Genomic DNA, 19,024 nt, shown 5'->3' with positions numbered 1-19,024 from the left:
ACAGAAGGCAGAGCCTAGATCCAGCCCATGCTACGTAGGTCTGTGTTTTTAAAAACAAATACTGTTCCATTATTTTCAAATGCGAAATCAACTTATTATGGACATTTAAAAATTATTCTAAGTAGCATACTTAGACTTCTCAAATCACAGATGAAAGATCCAGAAGTAAAACTGCAACTAATTAAAAATTCCTGAATTAAAATTATTCATCTCATCCAAAGTCCTTCTGTTAAATGATACATTTCAGAAATTCCTAAACAAAATCTAACCAGATATATTTTAAAAATGAACACATTAATTTGAAGTGACCACCTTCAGGAACAGAGTCTAACAGGCGAAAAGTAGATGGGTGTTGTTGTTGTTGTTTTTCTTTGCAAGCCCAGAAGAGGGCAGTCAAAAGCTAGAATGAAAATCCATATCCGACGTCCAATCATTTTTCCTTAGCGGACTCAGCATTCATTACTCCACTCAAATATTTACCTATGTTAACTTCAAGCAGGAAATGCTAATCAGGTTAGTGGCCTCTTTTGAAAAACTCCCCAATATGACAGCTCATGGGCAATCATCCTTTTCCATAAGGCAGAGAAAGGCAGCCTGTGTGCCTCCAGATGTTCTTGGACTCCAAATCCCATAACTGACAGCATGTCAAATGGTCAGAAATGCCGGAGAAATGTCATCTGGAAATCAAAGGTATACACCTACTACTGTCCCCAAATACACCTAATAAATATTTCTCCTTGTCCAAACCCCAAAAATGAAATTCCAAAAGCTTTCCCCCTTCCCATATTTGTAAGTACATCTGTCCATCCCCTCCCCTCCAGTGTATGTACACACACACACACACAGAACATTCCTGGCTTCCATGGGAAATCTCCCCTCCCTCAATCCACAGATCAAGTGTCCACCATTCCTCTTTTCTGCCATATGTGTGACTTGGTTTTTCTGATGGGGGGATGACAATGATGATGTGACCCATGTTTCAAATTAGACAGAAACCATGTTCCATCTTCAGACTTTTCTAATAATTAAGAAGATGAGAATTACATGTGTCTCAAGGTAAAGCTCTCTATTTTTCATACCTTCTCAGTCACTTAATAGTAAATGAAGATTCCAGAAACAAAATTTTTAAAAGATACACAACCATTTCCTATGAAGTTCACCTTACATCTTACCTTATCCCGCTCAACACCAGGTTCTCTGTATACTGTCCACTTCTGTGCATCATTGCTGTAAAGGAGCCTATAGGCAGAGACATAATAATGGTACTCTGCTAGGGTGGAGCCAGTAGTAATGATACCTGTGAATAAGAAGGTTCCCATTTACAATAAACAGCAAGAACTATTTTTTAAAATAAAAAGTTGAATCAGTGCTTTAGCGTAATGGACACTTAAGCAGCCCATCAAAAATAAAAAAGGACTGTGAAGATCTCCAAAAGGATCTCTCCAAACTGGGTGATAAAAACTGGGTGAACTGGCAATAAAATGGCATATATGTTTCAGTGTCAATAAGTGTAAGCGGGTCAGATCCTAACTTCCTATATACAGTGATAGGGTCTGAGCTAGCAGTGACTGACCAGGAAGGGGATCTTGGGTTCATGATTGACAGCTCAATGAAAATGCTGAGCCAGATTTAAATGACCTGGGAAAATGTGCTGAGAAGGTATAAGAATAGGTGCCAGGCAGGCCTCTTTGGAGACTGCATTCCACAACCAGGGTCCCACCACCAAAAAGTCTCTCTCACTAGTAGCCACCCACTGCATCTCACTTGGCAGCATTCAGAGAAGGGCCTCCAAAGATTATCTCAGAATGGAGGTAGGTACATGTGGGAAGAAGAGATTCGGTAGGCACTGTAGTCCCAAGCTGTGAAGGGTTTTAAAAGCAATTTGAATTGCGCCCAGAAATGGACTGTGAGCCGGTGAAGATGATAAAGATCTGGCATCATGTTTGCACTGCCTAGTCCCAGTTAGCAAATTTGCCACCATAATTGGATTAACTAACATTTCCAGACCACTTTCAAAAGCAACCCCATGTACAATGCATTGCCATCATCCAAACAGGAGGTTATCAATGTGCAGTTCACTGAAGCAAGGCTATCCCTGTCCAGGTACAAGTCACAGCTGCCATATTAGCCTAAGCTGGTGGAAGGTGCTTCATGCCACAGAAACCACTGTGCCTATATGAACACCCCCAACTGTGCTCCTGGTCCTCTGGGGGAAGCACAATGCCCTCCAGGATGAGCTCAGTGCCACTCGCAAATGAACCACCCCAAAACCGCACCTTCATCTTGTCTGGATTGAGCTTCAGCTTGCTGACCCTCATCCTGTCCATTACCGCTTCAAGGCACTGATAATCACTGCTTCATCTGGGTTTTATGACAAGGATAAATGGAGCTGGATGTCATCTGCGTATTGATAACACTGCAGTCTAATTCCCTGGATTACCTCATTCAACAGTTTCATGTAGATATGAAATGGCCTGAGGGATAAGACAGAATCCTACAGGACTCCAAAGCATAAATGCCATGGGAATGAACAGCAATCCCACAGCACTACTTTCTGGAAATGATCATCCAAATATAAGCCAAACCACTGGTGAGCAGTGCCCCTAAACCCCAACTTGCATAGTCCTTTCAGAAGGGTAACCTGGTTGATGGTAGTGAAAGTTGCTGAGAGATCGTCCAGGACAACCAAAACAGTTTCAGTCCCCCAACCAGTCCCCAAACCAGACTGACATGGATCTAGAAAATCCACTGGTGGCAAACCTAGGTTTGTTGATTTGAGCCCAGTTGGCAGCTGCACAGTGACAACAGAGTATGGGATCAGCTAAAACACTGATATGAAGATTGCTATGTAGCACATATTTTGTTCAGAATTATACAGTTACCTATACAACATATGCAAATCTGCACCTTTTGGGGGCATTGGGTGGGGACTATACATGCACAAAAAGCATACGAAAGCAATGGAGTGTGTGGAAACCACTGAAGAGATGGCAGACAGTTGTGCATAGTACAGAAACTCTGTTCATGAACATTTTAGAGCCTTTTACAGAAGCTGCCTGCATATTTCCATAACCACAGCCTTGGTAGGTTTTCTCCCCCAGAAAAATAATAATAAAGAAATAAAAGCTAGCACTGGAGGGATTTGCACCAGTTGTCAGTCTGTCAAATTCCAAGCAAAATTAGACATCTGCTAACTAACTACTAGTCCCACCTATAAAAGCTGGTACAGCCTTTGAAAGCGCTTGCTGTTGTTGTTCAGTCGTTAAGTTGTGTCTGACTCTTCGTGACCCCATGGACCAGAGCACACCAGGCCTTCCTGTCCTCCGCTCTCTCCCGGAGTGTGCTCAAGTTCATTTGAAAGCGCTAGCGTATAGTTATACCCTGTGCAAAAACCTACAGTGGCCTGTGCAGAAATGAATCTCATATATTCATGCCTGCCCGGACCACTATAAGCCTTTGCACAGGCAAACTGCACAGCACATGCATCTCCTAACTCCTGGATAATCATTTAGCAGTAGTGGCTGTGAAGTGCAGTACACACTCCTGCTCAAAACGTCATCCCAAGTGACAAGAGACATTCAAGAAGCAGGCTATGTAAAGTATGCACAGTTTTCATAGTAAACACTACTTTGTAGAATATATAATTTACTTGTGTAATACTCTCGCTTTTACTAATATCTCCTGATGACAAGTGTATTTCCTACTTGTGCATTTTGCCACTGATTATTAAATTGTCATTGATCCCACTTCTTGTATGTCTTTTGTTACTTGAATAAAGCAGGATCACCCTTCTTAGTTTATTCAGTAATGCATTTTCCACCAACCAGATCCATCAGGTGGTAGGTCAACACTGTCTAGCTCTTTCTCCCACTTTCTCTCAAATAAAAGTTCCAATTCTTGCCAGCACATATTTTTGCCTTCCTCTTAAGAATGAATTCAGATGTGCTTACCTGTTATTCGCTGCTCTTTGTTTAGGTCTATTTGCAACCACTGATATTCATCATTGGTAAAAGCAGCCCAAGAGTGTCCAGGCCTTTTCAATCTGGCTCTTTCTGGCTTCCAGGTGTTTGGCTGACCCATTTGCTCAGGCCATTCTAGAAATGATGATGCATTAATCTGCAAATCAGCAATTACTCCAGATTCCATTCCCAGTGTCCCATAGCAACCTCAACATAAAAAAAAGAAATAAAAAAATGATGGAACTTTGGCAAGGGCGAGTGTAAAACAATTAATACTATAACCTCCCCTGAGCCCCTAAGATAGGACAGGATCTAGATCAAAAACTTTGTACAATTTAAACACAACAAATGTATATGCTTTTAAGTGGATACAACGTCTCATTGAAAGTCTTGTGTTTACAGGTATGGGGATTTTATGACTACATTAAAGGAAACGTTGGACTTTAGCAATCTTGAAGAAAGAACTGGCATAACCTGGCAACATCTTGCATACTGGAACATAATGAAAAAAGAATTTCCAGGCAACCACAAAGGAGACCGTAGGGGTTGCATATGCCCAAGTGGGGGTTGCATATTCAAAATGGCAGCCGCATGATCCACAGCCTCACCGAAATAACCCACGGTGGGCTGTTGTGTCATGCGAACAGCCCTATGGTCTCCTTTCTGGTCGCCTGGAAAAAAATTTTTCATTCTGTTCCATATTGGGCAAATCTGGTGAACATGGGTTACGTGAGGGTTAAACCCATGGTCACATAACCCATGGTCTGTTTTACGGTTACACGAGGGTTGTTTAAACCTTGAATAACCCACACTTTCTGGGTTTGCACAACACAACCCCTGAGCAGGGCTTGCATATGCAAGCTGGCGCACATGGGCACCACAGCTCATCATGGGTTAAATAAACCAGTAGTCTGAACCTGGTCCCAGTAGGGAATAACTACTTACTATTACAATAACTAAAGGCAGAGAGGAGATGGTTTAAGTAAAAAGATGGAAGGCCTCCCTTTTGCCACAAGCTTGAGATTGCAATGTATCATCCAGAGGAAAAGGAGCAAAGATGCAGTAGAGATACAGGACTGGATAGAGTCTAGATCTCATTAAACACCAAGAGGTAATATAGAGAATGAAGGCTTACCACTAGTTTTGAAAGTGAAGAGACTTGAAGACAGTTGTCCTCTGTGTAAAAAACAAACAAACCAAAGACGACAAAACTATATCTTTAGTACCAATAAAATGTAAAGTTTTTCCTTATTTTCTCTCTTGTGTGTTCTCTGCCACTCAAAGAGGCAGTGTTTCTGCATTATAGTAAAGCCAGCACAATAGCTGAATGTCTTTTGAATTAAATCCAGACACAAAGGTGACTTCACATTCCAAAGTAAAATAAGGAAAAGCGGAGTCTCCAGGATCGGTATTTTAGAAAATGCTGGCACACAAGTTAGTTAGCCCCACTCCCCATTCAAATCTAGGGCCTACAACCCTCTTATTGAAAAGCAATATTCTCTTGCCTTGTGTATCTTCAAGTACAAGGACATTGAGATACTGAGCAAGAATTAATACAGCATACTACATCTAAGGATGCAATCCTATGCATGTTTAGACAGAAAAAAAGGCCTACAACTCCCAGCATGCCCCAGCCAGCATGGCTAGCTGGGGCATGCTGGGAGATATAGGCGTTTTTTCTGTCTAAACATGCATAGGATTGAGCTTTAAAACTTGTTGGGATACTTTCATGCAATAAGGGCAGTGGATAAACCACCCAGAGAGCTTCGGCTATTGGGCGGTATAGAAATGAAATAAATACTTAAATATAAAAGTTTCAGACTCAAAGCATCTCTTGTGTATACTGTTATCCCTACAGTTTGTCCATGTTCCATCTATTATTTTCCTAGAGTAGATAAAAGCTTTTTTAGGACAAAAGTTAGCTATGAACAGGTTGTGTTAATGATTGTTACCAAGTAAGAGGAGGAATTTCATATTTTTAAAAAGCATTCTGATGCTATTGAAAATTGTTTTAAGAGACATGTCAACTTTCAATGAAGTCTTGTGTTTTATTTTTAGTCTAGTAATTTCTGCATGTATTTTACATATCACAATAGGATGTGCAGCATAACAGCTTAAATAGTATCCTTTACTGGACTTCGCTTAATGTTTCAGAACTAAATATTTCTCTCCAACTTCTAACAATAGTGAGAAGTAGAAAACATAAACTTACACTTTTGATGTGACATTGTTAGCCAGAGAACTCTCATAATACGGAATGCCTTTGCTGATTACAACATTGATCTGACCTCCCAGAACATTGGACACCACTCCTGCATGCACACCAGCCATGCAAAGTGAAGATGACTTGGGAGAGAAGAAAGGTCTGAAATTATGTACTAATCCATAGTACTTCAACAGTTTTCACTAGGGTAACAAAATTACTATTAACCATCTATCTAAGATAGATTCTATTTAACTTTCTTTTACAAAATCCTATGTGCACAAAAGATACACAGCTTTCATTCTAGCTGAGTCTCACCCAATCTGCTGCCCTCTGGATATGTTGGACTAGAACTGCCATACTGGTTGGAGATGACAGGAGTCGTAGTCCAATACATCTGGAGGGCACCAGTTTGGGGAAGGCTGAGGTAGCTTAATGCAGACGTAACAACGTATCTGCAACGTGGCTAGAGATTTTGCCACTGCAAAAGTGTATATATCACTGCATCCCCAGAGCTAAACATATGAATACCATAATCTGACTGTCACAATGGAATATCCAATTAAAAGTTCAAATGACTACTTCGAAGTTTACTTACATCTCTGTAGCCATGAGGAACAGTCCCAGAAATTTCAACAAATGGAAGCATGCATCCAGCTGGGCAATACTTACTGTAAGAAACAGGGATATAAGGTAAAAACTCCACACTGTGTCAGATTACACAAATGGTGTTTTAAATAGCAATACATGTACCAGATGTGTGTGGTGAGCCTGCTTCCCTTGGAACTGGTGCCTAAAAGCACCATTATCACTTATCAGCACGCCAACGTATGAAAATAACTGTCAAATCAGAACTGTTACAGGTCCACAAGAAGACTAGCAAGAAATGAATATGCACCTAAAAGTGTCAGGGAGTATAAATTTTAAGCTGATGGAAAGAATATGGCTCTATAAAAATCAGGTAACATTTATATTATAAATCCCTTGGTTTTTATTTTGTCCTGCCTGTACTGTAATTCTGTTTCAGAGAAGATTTTCTACCTTCTGTCTGATACAGACACTACTGTAACACACAAAGTCTCTCTTTTTGCTTTGGCAGCATCGAGAATTTATGCAAAATTTATTTCTGATAATCCAAGTTGACTGGTTTGGGGATGCTTTGATTTAATGATCTTTTTTGCTGTTTTAATTTTTGGATTATACTTATCTATTTTAATATTGGATGCAGTTTAATTTAAATGTATCTTAAATAATGCATTGTGAACTTATTTCAGCCTCCAGGTATTTTAGACTCTTGTATTTCTGCTGTTACTGTCCTTATTTGTTTTAGCTGCCTTGTATGTGAATGGCCTATAGCCAAAGCAATAAAAACTGATATTATAAATCTCTTGTACTACTCTGAATACTCAAAAATCAAATCTGTGCAAATGTGTGTGTGCACAGATGCTTAAGTACTTTATATACTGGGTAAGAATGGACTCAGTGTACCTTATCCTGAAATGCTAAATACATCCTATAACTTCAACAGGATTTTCATGGTGGCGAATTTGCCAGTTTCTGGGCAGTGCATGAACCATTTCTGTTTTGCATGCATGAGCAATCTCCGATTGGAGGGTGTTCCATGATGTGTGAACCTGGACACTTTGGGTTGTTTGTGGGTTAAACAACCTCAAGTTAACCTAAAAACAAATCATAGGTTAACTCTGGGTTGTTTAACCCACAAACAACCCAAATTGTCTAGGTTTGTACATCACACAACATCCAATCAGGGCCGATCACGCATGTGGTATGCAACCCAGCAAATCTTGGGTTAATTAACCCGTGATTTTCCACTGTGACGTGCAAACTGAGACTTTAAGTTCAGGTTTGCACAATATGTGGAACCTACAGAACTGCAAAAAGTAATCAGAAAAAATTTGGCTAAGCAAGTTTAGTGATTCAACTAAGCAAGGCTAGTCATCTAAGCACACTGTGGGGGAAGGAGAGGGGAATACTGCTGAACTCTACACAGTATTTTACTACTGAAGGTGTCATGCCTCGTTAAGTAATGGTACAAAGAAGTTACAAAGACAAAACTGTAAATAGGTCTTATTGCTTTAAGTTATAAGAATTAAAAATCTAGTGAACTCTACCTTAGACAAATTAAGTGATCACTGAAAAATCACATTAATTTCTGTACTGACTCATGCCTTGTAAAACGTCATTGGTTTGGTTCACACATAACACCAACCCATGGTATGGGTTGTTGAATTCTGGGATTGTCATGTTCTGAGAACCCAGCCACACTAACAAACCATGGTTTGTTAATCATGAACAACCGAGAAAGAGAACCCATGATTGTTCATACGTTGTTTTGCCAGGCTACAGAGGCTGTGGGCAAGAGCAGTAACCCCCCCCCCCCAGCTCTACATGCCAGTACTACAGTGTCACAAAGACATTTGGGAAACAAGAAGGAAGCAGGTGAAGGGGTAGGGAAACAAACAACCCAGGGATTGAGAAAACAAGCCAGGGTTTGTTCACTCATCTGCCAGACAAACACTAGGTAGTGCAACAAACCATGTGTTAAATAAATCATGGTTTGTTGCCTTATGTGCAAACCAGGTCTTTGTCACACTGATTATGAGACCTGATGCAATCAACAGCTTATGAATTAACTCTCTAAAATAACGGATTACAAAGTGTTGCAAATAAATGTCATGATAATTTATGTAACATGTTACATTTCGTACTTATAAAAATTATGCAGTACAAACCTGAATTGAAAAGGTTTTAGGAGCATAACAGTGCAATCTTTTACATGTCTCCTCAGAAGTAAATCCTACTGAATTCAATTGGGCTTACTCATAGGTAGTAGACATAGGTTTGCAGCCTAAGACCCTTTTTCACCACTCTACAATTTAGAAGGTAGATAGTTTTAACTGCAGAATTTTAACTGTGAATTATAGACATTCACTTTGGCATTTTGTTTTTTTAAAGTACGATTAATGGCACAATCCTATCAGGATAGGTGGCCACCTCCGAACTGGAAGGCGATCACCTATCCAACACTTGGTGGGAGGAGCACGGAGGGGATTCTCTCCTCCATGCTCCAGCCACCCTACATTCACAGCTAGATGGCTGATTTTGGCTGTCTAGCCCTGGGACTTTGGAGCACGGGGTGGGGAGGCTGGACAACACGTAGAAAGCATCGTACCAGGACTTCCACACTCCCCACCCCCGGAAACGCCCCCTTTTGCCCCACTCCACACTGTTCTTATGAGCGCAGAGCACGGGGACGATCCGCACCGCCTACGATCTATGGCCTGTCTAGTGGCCATAGGATTGCACCCTAATTGCAGTAACAAGATCTGACCTTAACCATAATAGAGTTAGCTGTATGAGTTTTTTTGATGAGTTTTAATGTTTTAATTTTACTTTCTTTGTATTTTATTAGTAGCTGCATTGAGCACTAATATTAGTGAGAAGGCAAGATGTAAATGTAATACATAAAACAATTTCTGAAGATCTGTTTCTGAAACGAACACTAGTAGTAGCGGGAAATGAGTATGGAACAATGAATGCTAAATACACTAACAGCATAATCCTATGCATATTTACTCAGAAATATCTCACTGAGATCAATGAGACTTACTCCCAGGTAACTGTGGATCAAAGGATTGCAGCCAAGAGCCACTTCACACAAGTGAACTAGCAGTTTTCCCCCTCTATGTAATCCTGTACCAATGATAGAAAAATGTGGTTGGTTTACATGTGTGAACTGGCCCTGTGATTGTCAAAACATAGAAGATTAGGACTAATTTTACCTGAATTCTGGCTCAGAAAAGTGACTTGCAGTGTCTAAACATGTTATTAAATCTAGAAAGAAAAACATATTTAAGAGAAAGACTATAAACAAAAGGAAAAAAATACTTTTAAAGAATGAAAAGTTTGAAGACAATGACATTAAACTAATGTCTACAATGGACTTACTGCAGTTTGATAATATATCAGTACTAAAAAATATTTTTAACTCAAGCAAAATCAGAGTGAATGTGGTTAATATGAAATTAATAAGCAAAATAAATGTATGCTTAGTTTTATTTGTTTGGAAGGTTTATATATTTGCCCTTCAGCAGAGCTTCTAGGACAGTTCACAAAAACAAGATACACAAATAAAGCAGCAACAAGAACAAGTTAAAAAAAAGAAAAGGGCATCAAAATACACTCCAAAGCCTGGGAGAATAAAGGCGCCTTAACAACGTTGGCACCAGGTAGGCTTCTATGTGGAGGAAATACCACAAATGGGGCATCGCCACTGCAGTTAATATTTTAAACACTGCCTACACTTACTCGTGCCTAAACTGGCCATCACTCAAAACAACCATAAGAAAATGCTGCAACAAACCAACTTTCATAGGAAGGGGAGGTGGCACTGTAGTCTTACAGTCCAATCCTATGTATCTTTACCTGGAGTAAGTACCACTGAATACAATGGAACATACTCCCAAGTAAGTGATGCATACAACTGCAGCCTTAATCCAAGAAACTAAAAGCAATACCATTGGGAGACAGTAGAGAGCCATGAACTTGCTGAGGTAGCAGAACAGATGTAACTCTAATGGGCAGTCTCTGGCCTTAGGGCTGCATGCAGCCTTGGGCATAATTCCAAAAGGCCTCTGTAAGTTATCAGTTCAGATCTCTGGTAAGAGCCGTCTGTCCCCCTCCAGTAAGCCAGCTGGGTGGGGAGAGGGGGGAGGCCAAGGGGAGAGGGGGGAGGCTGAGGAAGACAGAAAGAAAAAGGGAGACTCTGTGCATGTGTGTGTGTGGTGTGTGTGTGTGCGCGCATGAGAGAGAGGGGGGGCGGGGGGGAGACCCCACCTACCATTGGCTTTGGCCCTACCCACTACTGGCATGTGGTCTCCAACAAGTTACCCCCAAGGGAATGCCACCCTCAACAGAAAAAAGGTTCAGAAGCTTGCTAGCATAGTTTGTCCATGAATGTGCATCACTACCACGAAATAGCTCTCCCTAATACATTCTTAAGCATCTAGATTAATTTTTTCTGATCATTTATCTTCTGCATTGTCTAAACTATTTTTTATATGTTCTATTTTGTCTAGGTGTGGTTTTGGAACAGGGTTTTCTCAATTCATTATGAATAATGTATCAGGAATTGGAGTTAACAGGGACAAAGGAATGCATTACATGTGGCAAGACTGCACATTTAGAACACAGAAATAAATGTGTGGTGTGGTTACATATTGCTAGATATGAAGCTGATAAATACCTGGTTTGTCAGTGGTTGCATAGGATGCAAGAAATCCATGTCCATAAAACTGTGTGCCACTCATGAATTGTACTGTAACTTCATTACTCTTTGATTCATTTAAATTGTCCATCTGTAGGCCTAAACCACAGTATTTTCCTGGGAAAAGGCAATTAATAGTTGTTTATAGATTTAGCACTTATTTGCATATTTACAATGCAAGAAATGTGTGAATCTGATTCTTACAAACTTTTATTTGCTTATTGTGATCCTTGACCAAAACAACAAATGACTGATTGATTCTTACAAACCCCATTAAATCCATCTCCTGAATCTAAGGGTTACAGAAACATTAAAAACGTGACAACACAAAATTACCAAGCTGATTTTTTTTCAACATCTGATTTTTGAGGGAATCTGGGTGATAATTATTCAGGAGTACCAAAGGCATGATGCAGAGCAATTCTAGCAAACTCTCACAGCCCTCCAAATGTCACCATTTATCAAACCAGTTACTATCCATTTTTTTTTCAAATACTTGCACAGTGATTTAAAAGGCTTAAAATACTGGTCCTCTTCCTAAACGTAAGAACATAAGAAGAGCCATGCTGGATCAGACAAAGGGTCCTTCTAGTCTAGCATTTTGTTCAAACAGTGGTCACCCAGCTGCCTGTGGGATACCCACAAGTAGGACATTAGTACAATAGCACCCTCCCACCCATATTCCCCAGCAACTGGTGTGCATAGGCATACTGCCTCTGGTACTGGAGGTAGCACATAGCCCTCAAGCCTAGTAGCTGTTGATAGCCTTCTCCTCCAGGAATTAGTCTAACCCTCCTTTAAAGCCATCCAAGTTGGTGGCCATCACTGCATCTTGTGGTAGTGAATTCCATAGTTTAATTATGCACTGTGTGAAGAAGTACTTCCTTTTATCTGTCCCGAATCTCCCACCGATCAGCTTCATGGGATAACCTTGGGTTCCAGTATTATGAGAGAAGGAGAAAAACGTCTCCCTATCCACATTCTCCACACCATGTATAATTTTGTACACCTCCTTTTTTCCAAGCTCAACAACTCCAGCTGTTTTAACTTTCCCAACGTAGGGGAGATGCTTGAGCCCCTTGATCATTTTAGACAGATCCTTGTCACCAACATAGGGAATATTTTTCAGATTAGGTAAAAGAGACAGAAGGTAATAGTCCTAGATATTGCAAACTATGCATTTCAGCATATTAATAATGTGTATTATTATTATTAGTATTATTGCAAATGGAAGAGGTTGGCATGGATTGTGGAACAAGAATATGACACTGTGAAGTTTCCTCTTTTAAGAAAAAAATCCACACTCCAGGGTCAGTATAGTTAGCCTCAAGAATCTATTCTTGTCTTGACCCCTGTCAAATTTTTAAAATTACAATATATGTCGCATCTATCATTGCTTAAAGATTTAAGTCATCCATCTGCCCAGTAACTGTAGTCACTGACCCTTATTTTTAATGTGTAAGTTCAAGAAACAATGGCTGCCAATTTTAACCTTACCATTAATATTTCCAAAAAGCTCTCTCTCAGCAGAGCAAGACACACACTGCTCAATCTCTTATGCAGCCACACCAGCTGGGAACAGCTGAGAGGTAAAGGGAACAAAAGTAGATAATTTATTTGGGCCAGTGAACTCAACTTGTAAAAGTGAATAGACTAATCAGGACTGGAAGGTCCTTGCCATTTAAGGACCTTATGTTTTGTTTTCCTTTTTATAAGTGAGCATGGCTCAGAGCAAATCTATGTTTTCATAAAACATCCAAGTAAAAGAATCGTCAAGCTTGATAAAAAGCCTTCATGTTACAGATGTCTTTACAGTAAGATTTGGATCAGCCACCCTTAATATTCTGTTGAAAAATAACAACAGCAGAAGTTTCGAGGTCATGGGTTTAGAAGAAAGAAAAAGAATGCAACTTTAAATTAAAAATCCCATCAGCCAGAAAATATCAGCTGTGGTATCAATTACATTTTAAGTCTTTATTCCTTTCTCTTCCCCATCCCTCATCCTGCTTCCCCTCTCTCTTTGGCAGCATATAAAGAAGTTACCAGCACAGATTAAAGGTTTGTTAAACATATCTCAGTCAGATACAAAAGTAATAAAACCACAGTATATTGTTCCACTTCATTCATACATGACAGACTTATAATCATTTTGGCAACTTTGTAAGAGAAAGAATGCTTAATGTATTGCATTTTAAAATCTTGCCCCCAAAATGCCTGCCTAGAACATCCTGCCTACAACGTCCACCCTCCACTTCCAGAACTGTCATGATCTCTCCCAGAACCCAGATAACTTTATCACTATCAAACCATTTTGGCAGGGAACAAAATACTACGAGCTATGATTAAAAGGGGGCATTTTCAATCAGTTATGCATTTAATTTACAAGACTGGAAATCTTTTGGCTAAAGAAGTAGCTGAAAAATGCATACTTGTCATGCCAAGATTCCATCCAACTCTTATTTGAAATTTCTAGCCATACGGCACAACTAGGGGAGCACCATAACTCAATGGAAGATTACATGTTTTGCACACAGAAGATCCATTGCTCAGTTCCCAGCAGCTGAGCAATCCCCGGCATCAAGGTCTAGGAAAGACTCCTATCTAAAAACCCTGGAGAACCGCTGCCAGTCAGTGCAGATGATACTGAGTTAGATGGATCAATGGTCTTATCTGGTATAAACCAGCATCCTATTTCCTACTATTGGAATGGTTAAGGCAAAAATTGAGCCATTTTGGCTTAAGAGCATCAAATGTGCTATGGCCATGCAGTAAAACCATTTCCTGATATGTATCAAATCTCACATCCATTTTGCTTTGCAATAAGGGTTTTATTTATGTATTTAATTTCTATACGCTTCAATTCAGCTTCAATAGCTGAAGCTCATTGGGTGGTTCACAAAAATTAATTTTTCATCCTGTTTGCTTATAACCGAACATCAAGAGAATGTTCAAAAATGCGATTGCAAGGTCATAACAGAATTAAATGACAAATATAAAATGGATGTTCACAGACAATAAACACAGAACAGGGCATCTGTAGATTTATGATGTAACATGAGATCACATAACATAACTAAAATCAAAAACATACATATCAGTTGTTAACTAAAAAGCAAAATTGGTAAAGTAAGTAACAGCATGATCTTTTGCGTGTTTACTCAAAAGTAAGCCCCATTAGATTCAATGGGACTTACTCCTAGGTTAGTATATATAGCTTTGCACACTCTAGATTTAGAGTTTTAGAGATTTAGGCTGCAAATCTCTTCTTGTGCCCTCTGGGATCGGATGGTGAGGGTAATTATGCAAATCTGGCCAGCATGCAAACAAACCGCCCTGTGATCAGGCCACTGAGCCTTGTCCTGCAAAGGCTTGCCCTGTTTAGATGTGAGTAGACATGATGCTCATGCTTACTTCTGAGTAGATATACCAGCTTGGTGTTTGGGTGCTATTTAAAAGTGCTGCTGAGTTATTCATTCCTGCTTACATCTGAGTAGACATGCAGAAGCTCCTCCTGCTTCTTTGTGAGTAGACATGCTCTTGCTTCCCACTTTAAATAGGTAACAATGGAAGGGGGGGGATTTTTCAGCCCCACCCACTTCTGCCTGTGGCCCACCCACTACTGCAATGTGGTCCCCAAGAGCTTTTTTTGAAAAGGAATCCCGCTGTCAGGCATTAAATGGTTCCCCACCCCAATGTAAACTGCCTTACGAGGACTTTTACCCTAACAGATGGACTAAAAATATTTAAATGAATAAAATTGCTCTGTAAATTTTGTAAGTATGCCAAGTACTACAGTTTTATGTGGTGTTTTATAAATGATGCATTTTGTGTTTTCAAAGCAGTAACCTAAGTTTAGGTTCGATGAGGAAGAAAATATTGCCTCTGTAGGTTTGCCTTCATATAATGTATAAAATGGCCCTAGTGTACACAAAACATAGTCAGATAATATCCAGTATTAAATGCTTTAAATCAATGTTGTTATTCACAGGCTTTGGGGAGAAAAGAACCATGCAGATAATTCAGGGACATTTTTACTAAAAACCAAATCAACCATACAGAATACACAACACCAGAAAGTTTTAATAAAAGTTTTAATAAAAGAGAAAGAAAAAAGTTCTTACCAATCTCTGTCCTTGTGGGTCCAATTCCATTATAAACTCTCACATAACTAGAATGGCAAGAATCTGAATTATCAATATCAAAATCCCCAAATTTGAGCTGAACTCTCTGCTCAGGCTTTACTCGAATTTCCCATTCACATACTGTGATGTTGGGATAGGCGTGCGGGTAGTTAATTGATGTAAAAGTTCCACTTTCAGGACCTAAAACGGTATGTCCACATCCATCACCTACAAAACAAAGATTGATCTGTAGTGTTGCTTTCTCATGAATATGTTGCTATTAAATCAGAAATAGGAGCTGAACCCACACCTCAAGGGCAGACTGTGGCCTGCAGCCCAAATTCAATGTCATGGCTTGCTCAGCCATACTACTGTTTTAAAAAAAGAGTACAATAATTAACAAGGAAAATGTTATCCACTGATTCATAATGCAGTTCAGAAGCAAAGGTGGAACTACAAAATTGAAATCAAAGTAAGGTTCAAGTTGCTTTTTTCTAGAACTTCAAGAACATCTGAAAATAGGCTAAGGCTGCAATTCTATGTACATCTACCTGACAGTAAGCCCCATTGAATAAAGTAGGGCATATTTTGGATAAACATACATAGAATTGTACAGCAAAATAAGTGTCATACACAGTTACCTAGAAAAGCAACAGCCATTCATTCCTCTGTGATAGATACAAGTACATTGAGAAGAAAGGAAAAACAATTCAGAAAGTTAAAGAGGAATATGTATTCCTGCTCCTTCTTAATATATACTTCTCTATGCAATTAATAATTACATGGAGTACGAATTGCCACAATATGTGGTGATGGCCAGTAGCTTAGAACTGGGGTAGGCAACATGTGGCCCTCCAGATGTTGTTGGACTACAAGTCCTATCCATCCTTGCCAGCATATCCAATGATGAGGGCTGATGAGAGCTGCAGTCCAATATCCGACAGACCTCAAATTGCCCATTACTGGCTTAGATGACTGTAAAAGTTAATAAGTATAATGAATGATGTGCCTATTAGTTATAATAATCACAACTGGAGCCTCTATATTCTAAGGCCATATATTTGAGATTACCAGATGGTGAGTATGAAGTAGGAGGAGGAGGAGGCTACAATCATTGCATCCCAAATGTTAGCTCTCTAAAAGTATCAGCCTAGAGACAGGCTGCATTCAGATGTGACACTATAGCTTAGTGCAGGGGTCCCCAACCAATTTGGGTTGGTGGGGACATTTGGAATTCTGAGTGTTGTGGGTGCTCTCACAAAATGACTGCCATGGGGGGGCTTGCCCATTCATCAAACAGCTGCCATGGGGGCATGGCCAATCACAAAACATTTGTTTTCCAGAAGGCAACTGATAAGACTAAAAGAAAAGTGACTGACCAAGAACCTAAGTACAAGGCAGAGATGGGGCCTGAGCTTCAAAACACAAAACCACTCTTTTGAACCCAAATAAAGATGATGCTGGATGGCAGCACTTTGCTTTGCAGCATGCCAGCCTCCTAAAATTTAACAATCCTAAGAAATAAAATTAAAATCAGGAGGGGCAGGGAGCCTGACAGGCACCAAGAGATGTGTCCATGGGCACCACATTGGAGACCCAAGCTTAGTGCTAAGTGAACATGCCCTGGTGTCATGTGCTGTCTCCTCCTCCTCTGGCACAGGCACGAGAGATGGGAAACACCTGCTTCTGTTTTTAAGTAACCACAGTGTATGTCATTTCATCAAACTGTGGTTTATTTTAACTGTGGTTTCTCTGACAAGCAAACTTAAAAGTGTTTGTTCTACTTCGGACAAAATGACAACATGCGTTTAGTTCAAAACTGAAGGAGATGCTTCTTTTCTCCTTTTTGCAGCCATGTAAAAGGAGAAGAGGGGAGAGGGAAACAATCTCATGCTCATAATGCTAAGCTATGGTTTAGCACAGGGATGCACAATCTTTTTGGCCCTGAGGGCTGCATCCAGTGTCAGCTGATGGACTGGGGTCACATACGTGCATACGTGCAAGTGAGATATGTAGTTTTTCCACTGCCGCTAGAAGGGTGGGGAACAATTTTTCTACCCACAAGTAAGAAGGACTGAATCACTTGACAACACATTCAAATAGCCCCCCAAATACCAAGCCTCTGCATGTCTACTCAGAAGCAAGCGTGGAACAGCATGTCTGTTCAGAACCAAGCAATGCAAACCTCTGCATGACAAGTCACAAAAGTATGAATCACTCAGCAGCTTCTTCCCCAGGCCTCACTCTTCTCCCCAGAAGGGAAAAGCTCTTAGATTTGACAAACAGCTGATCCAAGATGAGTGTTTTTCCCTTCTATGCCCTGAGAAAGGCTTTTTAGTGCTTAGCAGGGAAAAGGCTTTCTGCTGAGCTGATCACCTACTGATCAGAGATAAGAACTTTTCCATGCTGTGAGGGAGGCAAAGCCTGGAGAAAAGCTGGTGAGCGTATCAGCTAAACTGCGAAAAAAGTGGATGGGGTGCAGCTGGCTTCGTGGGCTGTACCAGGAGTAGCTGCAGGTTGTGCACCCCTGGTTTAGTATTATGTCTGAACCAGGTCAAAGTACTGGACTTAGGCTGCAAGCCTATCCACACTTCCCTGGGAGTACACCTCACTGTATTTGTGGAATTGCTTCCAACTAAGGACATGCAGGATCAGGCTGCATATAGACATTTGGTCCAAATCTAACAAGACAGTTTTTGTGCGTTTTATATGTTTCCCCTTCAAACTTTGGTGCTACTAATGAGCCATGTGAGGGACATGCTGCAAAGTCCTCTCTTTAATATACTTCATTAGCAGCATGTTGGGCATGTCTTTATTTCAGTCAAATCAGAAGGGGCTAATCAGAAGTTATTAATCTAAGTTTTCCATTGTGATTCTTCAGTCCCACATTTGAGTGCACATACACACACTCAAAGGTATGAAGGTTTCTAGAGCTCTAATGGAAAGAGCTACAACCCCTACCTTATCCTTTTGGCTGGCAATGTTAACAGAGAGCTGGGTAAACGCCTTCCAGTTCAGTCCCTTCCAGATTATAACGGAGGCAGCTGGAGGTCATTCTGACGCATTTTTTTTTTACTTAGGCTGCTTGAAACAGGTTGACTTAGAGTGAAATAGCACATCCTATTGGGCTGAGGACATAAAGTCATCACACTCCGATCAGCAGGATAATAAACTCTATTCCGCTCCTGAGGGCTCTGGCCTGCCACCCAAAGAGCTCTAGACTGAAAGCCAAGCCAGCCTGCAAAGACTGGTTGTGGTGATCAATTTTGTTTTATTAAATTTATAGCCATTTTAATTACCACACAGGCACTTTGTGTGAGTTACAGAAATAAAATCAATTACAAACTCTTGCTCAGCTAACAACAAAAAATTCCAGAAATACAAGAGCCATCTCAATACAGGTGATACTATTAAAGAAATGAAAATAAGAACTTTAATTATAAACAGGTTTTCA

General features: G+C 40.2%; 1 protein-coding gene across 3 annotated transcripts in view; it reads right to left on the bottom strand.

Moving 5' to 3' along the window:
- Positions 1-19,024, bottom strand: part of DCBLD2 (discoidin, CUB and LCCL domain containing 2) — a 53,150-nt gene that overhangs the window by 13,608 nt on the left and 20,518 nt on the right. Inside the window, exons 2-9 of one of the 3 annotated variants that reach the window (XM_084843196.1) lie at positions 15,571-15,798; positions 11,429-11,566; positions 9,966-10,017; positions 6,761-6,833; positions 6,172-6,305; positions 5,095-5,135; positions 3,951-4,166; positions 1,173-1,297 (exon numbers count right to left, since the gene is read on the bottom strand). In XM_084843196.1, the coding sequence (XP_084699322.1) occupies positions 1,173-1,297; positions 3,951-4,166; positions 5,095-5,135; positions 6,172-6,305; positions 6,761-6,833; positions 9,966-10,017; positions 11,429-11,566; positions 15,571-15,798 (1,007 nt within the window). Of the gene's footprint in view, positions 1-1,172; positions 1,298-3,950; positions 4,167-5,094; positions 5,136-6,171; positions 6,306-6,760; positions 6,834-9,965; positions 10,018-11,428; positions 11,567-12,946; positions 13,032-15,570; positions 15,799-19,024 lie in introns of those variants that run through there. The other 2 variants (XM_084843198.1, XM_084843197.1) reach the window with 2 other exon arrangements.

The sequence above is a fragment of the Heloderma suspectum genome, chromosome 3, assembly GCF_057233095.1.
Source record: "Heloderma suspectum isolate Gila_16-S chromosome 3, 16-S_ref, whole genome shotgun sequence".
Lineage (NCBI taxonomy): Eukaryota > Metazoa > Chordata > Lepidosauria > Squamata > Helodermatidae > Heloderma > Heloderma suspectum.
This window is presented reverse-complemented; position numbering and strand designations above follow the sequence as displayed.